This window comes from Opisthocomus hoazin, chromosome 22 (genome assembly GCF_030867145.1).
Source record: "Opisthocomus hoazin isolate bOpiHoa1 chromosome 22, bOpiHoa1.hap1, whole genome shotgun sequence".
Taxonomy (NCBI): Eukaryota; Metazoa; Chordata; class Aves; order Opisthocomiformes; family Opisthocomidae; genus Opisthocomus; species Opisthocomus hoazin.
The window spans coordinates 2,207,161-2,217,079 of record NC_134435.1 but is presented as its reverse complement, the minus strand read 5'-3'; the positions used below and the strand labels follow the sequence as shown (position 1 = coordinate 2,217,079).

The 9,919-nt window shown below is 47.8% G+C and overlaps 1 protein-coding gene across 1 annotated transcript; it reads left to right on the top strand.

Annotated features, from left to right (window-relative positions):
- The first annotated feature begins 6,609 nt into the window (after positions 1–6,609).
- LOC104327509 (uncharacterized) lies at positions 6,610–9,586 on the top strand. The gene is made up of 4 exons (XM_009932417.2): positions 6,610–6,804; positions 6,891–6,920; positions 7,661–7,789; positions 9,275–9,586. Exons 1-4 carry the CDS (start codon positions 6,652–6,654, stop codon positions 9,473–9,475), a joined length of 513 nt encoding a protein of 170 aa, XP_009930719.2. The 5' UTR covers positions 6,610–6,651; the 3' UTR covers positions 9,476–9,586.
- Positions 9,587–9,919: the final 333 nt, after the last annotated feature.

Genomic DNA, 9,919 nt, shown 5'->3' with positions numbered 1-9,919 from the left:
CTCCAACAAGCAAGGCCATTGGGATCTATTATTTATTCATATACCTATTGATATTTATTAATGCTATTTATTTGTAGAAACTTCAGTTTATTTATTTTTGCATTGAAGAAATGCAATAATTATTTACTTTAGGAAACAACTGTTTAACGGGGTGTGAGGAGGAGCTCTGTGGGTCCAGCTTGGGGGCTGCTGTCACACTATTTCTCTCGCACACTACCCCAAGCCACAGCCCCAGGGCTCAGCTCCGCAGCGCCCGAGTGCTCTCAAAGCTGGGGCAAAGCCACCCTGTGGGACAGGGATGGGGACCACCGGTGGCACCCACCTTCACCTCCCTCTCGGGGCCCCAGGACCAGCCCCGGGGCCGGGATGTGTCCTCGGCACGGCCGCACGGCTGCTGGCCTCGGCTCCCCGAGCCGCCACCGAACACAACCATCGGTGGCTCTCGGGGACGTCAGCCTCAGCAAACCCTTGGCAAGGCTGCTTGCAAACTTACGGCGTAGCCCGTACCCACTTTGAGCGTGCGAATGTAAAAATGACTTTCCCTGAGGCTTATGAGTGCCCCATGGGGATTAACTACCTAAATAAATCCTGGTGACTAAGAGCCCAGTACACATGATATTCCTTTTCTTTTCCACCAAATGAAGTCCCCGCACAATTTGCTTCAATGCTGTTGCGCTCCGGCAATTTCAGCGTTTTGTTCCTGCAGCTGAAGTTTCCAGATGCCTCCAGGGCAGTTTCCCATCTCTTTAGGAGGTCTGGGCCGTTTTCAGAGGAGAGGCTTGTAAAAGGATGCAACGGTTCTTTTTTAAATAATGCTTAAGTACTTACATTAACTGAATAACGTTACTATGCTATGAATGCGGTGGCAATAATTTTAAAATGTAAAAAACGTGAAGGGCAAATTGTGGAAAGAGGACTGTTCTTACAGCTGCGTGCTGCCGACACATCGCATAGACATCTTTACAGTTAAATATTTGGGAAATTTGTATGCAGAACTCTATGAAATGTAACCAAACTCTAACAGAATCTATGCAAAATAAATTTCTTGCACAGAGGTGTAACTATTATTTTTTTTTTTTTCAATCTGGTGATGGTTTATGGTGATTTTAGGGATATGTTATCTAAAAAAGTTAGACTGATTGAATCAGGGTCTTCTACTGGTGAGATACGGACAGTTTTGGGCGGGGGGTTCTATTCAGAAATATATCCGTTGATTATATACTCTATGGATGACTGATACCTCTGTGCAGAGGATCATCATGAGATCCAGAACCACCTAAGACCACTCATGTTTTCAAACTTGGGTAAAAGCACACTTCAGTAGTGAGGAAGGATTTTGGTGTGTTCTTTGCTCTCACTTCATGGCAAACATCTCACTGCAGCATCTCCCCTTTCCCACCTGGTAATATCCAACCTGGTTGGATATTCTGATTTCAGGAAGAATCACCCATAGAAAAGAAAGCAAATATTTAGCAAACAGCCATAAAAGTCCTAATTTGGGGCTGGGATGGGGGAGCAGCGCTTGCCCGCAGCTGCACCTGCGTCCCTGTGGACCATCGGGGCAGTTGGGCACACAGCTTCCCCTCCAAGGGGATTCTCCCACCGGAATTTCACCTTCAGGAAGCAATCCTAGCCCAACCTATCGTCTTTACCTACTTTTTCAGGCATCACTGAACACCTGGAGGAAATTTCCCTGCATACCATGATTCATGGAGAATTTAGCAGAGAGCAGAGCTTGTGCAAGCCGTGGTGTGCCTGTGGGATCCCCCGGACACCACAGTGCCTGCAGCAAAGGGCAGGTTGCAGAGGTAGGGAAATCCATGCCAGAATCTGCAGGGATTACTTAAGGCAACTAACATGTTTGAAGAATTCGCTAATACTTTTAATAACAGCTGAAGAAGAGTTTCTTGAGGGCGGGGGAAGGCAGACAGTAGTCATCGTATGATGGGGAAAAAAACCGCAGCTGCAGGCTCAGTCATCATCACCCTGCCTCCCCCAAACAAGAATAAGGCACTAACCAACATCTACTAAAATACAAAGTGCATGGAAAAGGAGGTTCAATATTTTTAGTGGCTTTAGGTCAAAGCAGCTCATCCTGTGAGCGGGTGAGAGGGCAGGAGGGTGACACCGGGTACATCTGCGCCTGAGGACGGTGCCCGCGTTGCCCGTCAGGACAGCCTTGTGAGAGACCCCCGGGATGTTCTAGTCCCGTCTCCACCAGGCTGGCTCACAGCCTGTGAAAAACTGGTCTTAAAGGGTAGTTGCTGCCCTCCAGCTCAAAGGCTGAAAGCTCTTTGGAGAGCTGGTTCGCAATCCAACACATCGCATCCAAAGCCGCTCTCTTGTTGGGTGTCAGGAGGATGGGGCCAGACTCTGTTCAGTGGTGCCCAGCGACAGGACAAGGGGCAACGGGCACAAACTGAGGCACAGGAAGCTCCAGCTGAACCCGAGGAAGAACTTCTTCCCTCTGAGGGTGACGGAGCCCTGGCCCAGGCTGCCCAGGGAGGCTGTGGAGTCTCCTTCTCTGGAGATATTCAAGCCCCGGCTGGACGCGGTGCTGTGCAGCCTGCTCTGGGTGACCCTGCTTCGGCAGGGGGTTGGGCTGGGTGACCCACAGAGGTCCCTTCCAACCCCGACCATTCTGTGATTCTGTGATTCTGTTTGGAATTGGGTGCAAAGGAGAGGAGCAGTTACAACCTTCCAAGGATCGAAGGGGCCACAACACCGTGGGAGGTGAGGGGAAAGCACAGCAAGAGGCTCAGTTTGCTTCCAAAGCAAGTTTTACACTTCTCAGCCCAAATATTCTGAGAGGGAGACAGAGCAGTGAGCCAGAAGTACCGGGAGATGCTGTGGACCATTGCTCATGGTGGGAAAGGAAGGTGGGAAAATAGTTCCCTTCGAGCAGGCTGAGCCCACCGTCATCACTGCCAGGCGCTTGGGGAATGGCACACACGTACCCCCAGACACTACCTTCCCTATCACTTGTTAAAATGCAAATACAGATTAAATTGCTATAATTCTAAGCCAGGCCATCTCAGCCAGGCAGCTCTCCGGGCTCTTAGGGGCCGGGGTACATCGCAGCGCAGGCAGCTCCCCCTGCCCCAGCGACCGCACACCCCCAGGCTGCGCTGAGGTTTGGCGAGCGTTTCTGCCCCGCAACCGAGAAGCAGCGGATCTGCCCGCACGTAGCGGTGGCTGTTCTCTAGGTGGCAGCTCCTGCCTGCCGCACGCCCGAGGAGACGGAGCAGAAGGAGGGCTGCCCGCTTTGCTGATCGCTCGGGCTTCTCCTCAGCTTCTGCTCAGTGTTACTCCAAAGGGCTCAGAAGCATCACAGAAAGGCGAGGGCAGATTTCAGACCAGCTGTTTCCTGAAACAGCCTGAAAAAGGGGTCGCATTCCTCAGGTTCACCTGCAGCACCCAGGTATTCCACCTGCTAAAGGTGTCTTTGTACAAACTCCAAGCCTTTAATGTTCATTATTTTTCTATATTTTGGGGAATTCTGTGTGCTTGCTTGCTTATCCCAGCTTCTCAAAACTCCCTCAGTCAACACCTTTGGAAACTCCTCAGCTGATTGCAAATGTGAGCAGCCCTGTTTATAATATCTTCTGTTACAGAACATCTTTTTGTTACCAAAAGATTACAGATCGAAAGGGTTTAATAACGTACAGCAGATCCTTGCCCCTCACTACAGAAAAAGTTAAAAGCAAAGCGGCTGCAGCTGCCTCAGGCCTAAAGCCCCCGAAAGCAGCTGCCGGCTGTGAGCAGGAGTCAGTGCACGGGCGCGAGGACTCGGTCCCTGCCCCGGCAGCATCGCTGAGAGACGCATCCTGAGCACAGCACCGGGAGCTGCTTGCTTTCAGCTTCAGCCTATTGATAACATCTTGCTGCTTCTCTCCAGCAGCTTTAAAGCTATTTGACATTAAGCCAGGGGATGTTTTCCAGGTGGGTGAGTGTTAAAAGGAGCAACGTTTTTCCAAATGGTATCTGGTGTGAAAATCATTCAATAAATGGATTTAGTAGGCATCAGTATTTGCATAATGGCTTGGAGGAACATACAGCCTATGCAGCGGTTTGCATCTCGTGGATCTGGTTATTAAATCCTTGTGCAGAATAAGATGGTGGTTGAACCTCTTGTCAGCAGCTTCCCCTGGGGCCAGTGATCCAGACAGAGGTGGGAGCAGGTAAGGTGGACAGAGCCTGTCCTGCCCTCTCCTCTCCCACCTCCCGAGCCGAGGAGCGGAACAGACTCCCTGGCGTTACCAAGAGATAGTGAAGGTTACACAGGAGAAAGTACAGAGGCAGCTTTGTTGGTTTTTCTTATCTTTCAGTGTGCCCGTTTAGCATATTTAAACACTCATTTTAGCGACTCATTTTAATCAACGCTACCTCAGGTTGTTGTTTGAAAAGAGCTTGCAGATGCCAAATGCTATTTGGTCTCCTAGCAGCTTGGTTGGGAAATGAGGGGGCCTGGACACCAGAGAACCGAGAGCAGTTTGGTACGAAAATCCTGCCCTTTGAGAGCATGATTCAGGAGCTTCATCAGAGAGGTGAACCGAAGCAGGGCTGGAAAGTGCAGCCACGACAATCACCTCCCATGTGGTTGTGGCTACGAGAACCTTTCACACAGCACTGGAAAAGGTAAATACCTGCTCTGGAAACTGGAGAAGTTACACAAACAGAGGATAACGTGGCCATAGTTACCATGCAGACTTGTATTTTCTAGTGGGGACCACCCGAAACATACCCAGGCAAAGAGCTTAAAGCATCACCCAGTCTCACATTTTCATATTACACTTACAAGACTGTTCAAAGTGAAATGTATCCCTGACTCAACAGCAAAGATTTCCCTGATCAAATCTGGTAAAACCCACCTGCCACTTCTGCACTTCGTCAGACATTTTCTATGAAACACCGTATCTAAAAATCAGGTATAGATTTAGAATAGAAACTGGACCATGTAGGAAATATTTAGGGCAGGCCCTCAGCTGGCATAGGCTGATGGGGATATTTGCACAGCTCTGCGCTGACGTGCTCCAGCTGAGACTCTGGCTCTCCCCTGACCCCTTCCAAACAGTCCTTGCCGAGCATATGTCTTCTGGCCCGGTACGGGGACTTCCTTGCAGCTCGCTGCCTGAGGCAGAGCTGTTGGCCAGCAGACAGCAAGGTGAGGCTGCACGGGCACGGGCTGCACGGGCGCTCCCGGGGCAGGGTACAGAACCTCCTACGCCGCTGCTGGGTGCGGCTGGCACTAACGCTGACGATCAGTGATTTCCCTTTTCTTGGTGGCCAGAAATAATTCCTTACTGTGAGCTCCCTTGATGATGCTTCTTTTATTAACTGAAATATTAATTGTCACCTATCATGGAACAAATTAGACTATTTTTCTTTAGAGCTGCATTATCTTAAAGTTGTCTAAGCCCTGCCTCTGCAATAAAATAAAACAATCAAAGCTGAGCAAAGTTTTTAACAATAAAGACTCTGACACGTTATACTTAATGTCAATGCTTCTATGGAAAAAGGAAGAGATATAATTTAGGATGATTACTGATACCATTCAGTACTCTGAAATAGCTCGTCGAAGCCCTCCTGCTCTGGCAATGTTGCTCTTCATCTACAGAGTTACCTAGCAGGGAACTCCCTCGTGTGTTTACTCTGCTCTTCGCTGATCGTGCTGGGGAGAGCCACAGCCCTCCGAAAGCCGGGGAAAATCTGGCTCCCCTCCCTACGGCACCGGCACCCCTGAGGCACCCCTGACCATGCTGCTGCACACTGCTCCGCTGTCCTTCCCGCTCCTTCTCCCCACTCACTCACACGTTCCCATCTGCACATAACACAAGGCACCTAATCACCTCTGTGAAGGGCTACATAAGGGCCCAAGGATCGTTAATGAAGCGATGGACGTTTGCCCCGAGAACAAAAAGCTGCAGTTGCCAGCTAAGATTGAAGGTTTGTGCAGCACTGTCATAAAAATTCATTACATCAGGGCAAGATCCAGCCCTCACACTTAGAAATTATGATGAATCAACAACTTTCTGTTTTCTTTTCAGGCCACAGAAAAGCAGTCAATCTTGCCAGGCCGCTATAGGTGCCTGTGCACCCCTCTGCTCCCCCATGCCTGCCTAAGTCACACTGCAGAGATGCAGACGATCGATGAGGTGCTACGGGCTCCACCTTCAGCTGGTATTCGCTCCAGAGGCGCTCGCACCTTTAAACTGCAATAATTCACAGCAATATAGGACGTCGTCTCATCTGCCGGGAAACAATCAGCTTCATGGCTGGGTTACTACAAGTAGAACAATTTCTTCAGATATTAATATGTTCTTTTTTTACAATACCTTGTACATTGTCAGTGCCCTTGCACATTGTTCTTGCTTGCATTGAGGCGTTGCTCTGAGGTTAGAGGCTTTAGGAAGTTTACCAGAACACTAATCATAAATGTTTCTCGAATCAGATATGTCACTAATTTGACTGCTCAAGTTGCTGTCGCTTTCCTATTTTAATGATTTATGAACGAGATAAGATAGTAATCACATCCTGCAGCTACTCAGCTTCTCTATATAAGCAGCTTAGCATCTGCCAAGAGAGAAGAGCTTGAACTCCAAGCCCATTTCAGATAAAAAGGGCTGAGCTCACAAATACACCACCTTTAAAATGAATCTTCACTTGTTCTTGTTACTATTCAGCTCTGGGGCGTCCAGCTACTTTCTTCCTCTGAAGCCACTGCTGCATCTGCAGAACACGACTAAACATGCCATAATCGACGAAATGCTTTGCTTACTCGAAGCTGAAAATGAGTCCATCAACGTAAATCATTTTCCACTTCCCCCCCCCCAGCTTTGCTCTTTGAGATGATTTCCAATTGGTAACTAACAGATTTCTACCGTTTTCAGGTGCAGTTCTCCAAACCGCTTCACGTTAAGGTAAGAAGCTGTTGTTCACTATTCTGTTATCAGTCAGGGTCTCCAAAGGGAACTAAAGTGTCACCTCTGGTGCAGCGCTCTGAGGACACGTAAAGGCAAGGTGCAAAATGCTGCCTGAGACGGGACTGCCGGCCGGGGAGGGAGCTCCTGGGCTCAGCCCCATTCCTGTCCACGTCGAGGTACTTCTTGCTGTCCTGAAATACCAACCCGATGTGGTATTTTTAAAAGATTACGTGAATGTGGCTAATAACCTATTCTAATTGTGAACAAAGATCAATAGTATGCCCTACCTCAGTTTTCGTTAGTTCTTTTTAATGCTTTTCCAGAGAAATTTCTGTTAGCGATTGTAAAGCCTGGTCTCCAAACAACTGGCAATGTAAAGAGAAATGGTTAGAGCAGCTCTCTGTAAGCGCCCTACTTCCAAGGCAAAGACACAAAAAAAACCCACGCTGTGATTTAGATGGAATTAAATCTAATTCCCAGTGTTGTCACATTCACCATTGACAGAACCAGGACCAGTTTTATTGCGAAGTTTCTAATCATAATCGTTATGAAGACTGTACTTAATAACATGACTTCTTAAAAGAAGGTATAAAAAGGAAATCAGATAAAAGAAGTTAAGATTTCCAGGGAAAAATAACAGTTGGCATATTCAATATGATTTATCAACAGTTCTTTTAAGAAAGAAAAGCCTTTTGCTTGTAAACTAGAATATTATTTACTTTCCCTTTTCCTCCTAGAACCAAAACTGTGCACATACAAACACCGAAAAATTTATTCACGAACTAAAAAAGATATCCTCATGCAAGTGTATGAAGACCGTTGAAAGAGACATGAGAAAACTACAAGAAAAGTGTTCCATTTTGAAGGTAAGCTTTTACTATTTATTTGATTTGAGTTCCAAACATCTTCTTGCCGTTCTGTTTATCCCGGTTTTTCACACCAGCTGATTTTGTTCACCCCCTGGCAGCTCGCTCGGCCCCACGCCGAGCAGCCCAGCAGCAGGAAAGCCTCAGCCGCTTCTCCAGCTGGGCGACGCTGCTGCAGCTCCTGCCTGCACCGCTGCCTTCACCTCCACTTCTGCCCGGGCTGGAGGATAAGGCGTGATTCTCTAACTGAATCTACAGATATGCTGATAAAATATCAGGAACTGTCCTCTTGATTTAACAGAAACTACCAAGCTTCCCTGACAGTTAATTTCCCCAAAGGAATTAAGAAACATAGTGGAAGTTGTTCAGGAAGACTTCACCTGTCACTTAACTTCTTGCTCACTTTTTGGTAAATTCTAATTCAAAGTTTTGAGATTTGATAGCTAACAAATTGTTCCTCCTTTTTAATTTTGGACCTGCTTCTTCCCTCTGAGGGTGACGGAGCCCTGGCCCAGGCTGCCCAGAGGGGCTGTGGAGTCTCCTTCTCTGGAGATATTCCAGCCCCGCCTGGCCGCGGTGCTGTGCAGCCTGCTCTGGGTGACCCTGCTTGGGCAGGGGGTTGGGCTGGGGGACCCACAGAGGTCCCTGCCAACCCCGACCATTCTGTGATTCTGTGATTCTGTTTGTCTATCATGCACAAATTCATTCTTATACTGACTATATTACTATTGTTCATTTAGATCAGCAGTAATGAAGATTATTTATTAGGTGCAATTAATAATGGCCTGTACAGCTTGTCCTTCCAAATAATAGCAGAAAAGATACAGACCAGGAATACTACAGAGATAGGAATCTGCCTTTTGAATACAAAAGTGAGAAAGACAGAGAAAATAAAGGAATAGAAAATAGGGTGTGCATGTGTTCCACCAGTGGCTGTACTTGCAGCAATGACTGTGCTTAGACATTTCCCTGGAACAGAGAAGCAGGCTTTAGGAACAAAACCAGATTTGTATTGATTCGCTAATTACTGTGGGTTGCAGAGGAAACCATGTCTAAATCTGTCACCTACCCAGATGTGTGCTGAGCTCCGCACTGCTGCAGCTGGATCCTCTCCTGCTCAGCACCTGGAACGAGAGCGGTGTGATGCTGCCCTGCGTCCCGCACTCCCTCTCTGTCCCCAGGGTTTGGATATGATGAAAGAAACGTTTTGACCTGACTTCCCTGCTTCCAGTTTGGCAGATAACCAAAAAACAACCAAGCAAACAAAAAACAACCCAGAACAATCTGCAGTACCATGAAAGTCAAAGACAAATAGCAAGGTCTTATCTGACTAACGATTTATAAGAATTGTGTGAAATGGTTTGGGGCTGGTGAAGGGCACCTTCACCGTCCACCCCAGTGAGGTGAGGAAGCCACAGAGAATGTGCAGCATTTGGGTGGAATTCCCCCGTAACTTGTGCATCAGTATCTACTCTTTTTCCTTAGAAATCTTCATCCAATGATGAAAGATGCTCAGAGACAACAAAAACAAATTTCTCGCGATTTAAAGAGAGTCTGGAAGAATTCCTGAAATGGGTCAACGAGAAGCAGAACTGCAGCAACATCACGAGAGGCGAGTCAGGTTTGTATCCGGACAGCAAATGCAGCTGCCCTGACCCATGGAAGTACAGCAAAGGCTTGCTCTAGGGACGAGCTGCCCGGGCAGCACGGAGGCTGGCTGGGAAGAGGGGGAAGGAATGGCTGTTACAAATCTAAGTCTTTGCTAAGTGTTAGTGCAAGTAGGTGAATTAAAACTGTTAAAAGCAACTAAAACTGTACACAGCAATTAAAACTTTATATAACAAACACACCCAAGTATCGTCATTTATATCATGCACGGTTACCGAATGTGAAATGTCGTTCAGTCACCAGAGATATGTAGCAAGGCTTGAAGTTTGTGGGTATTTTGCACAAAAGGCCAGAAAACCCAAGCCTGACCCACAAGCCGTCAGACCATTCAAACGCTTCAGGGAGCGGGGCCAGGAAAGGTTCGAGGGTGGCTTGAGGGTCGGGGGGTTCAGCAGGGATTTAGGGGACTCAGCACAACCCCGCAGAGCAGCTCCCAGGGAGGGAAGAGACCTGACACCCACC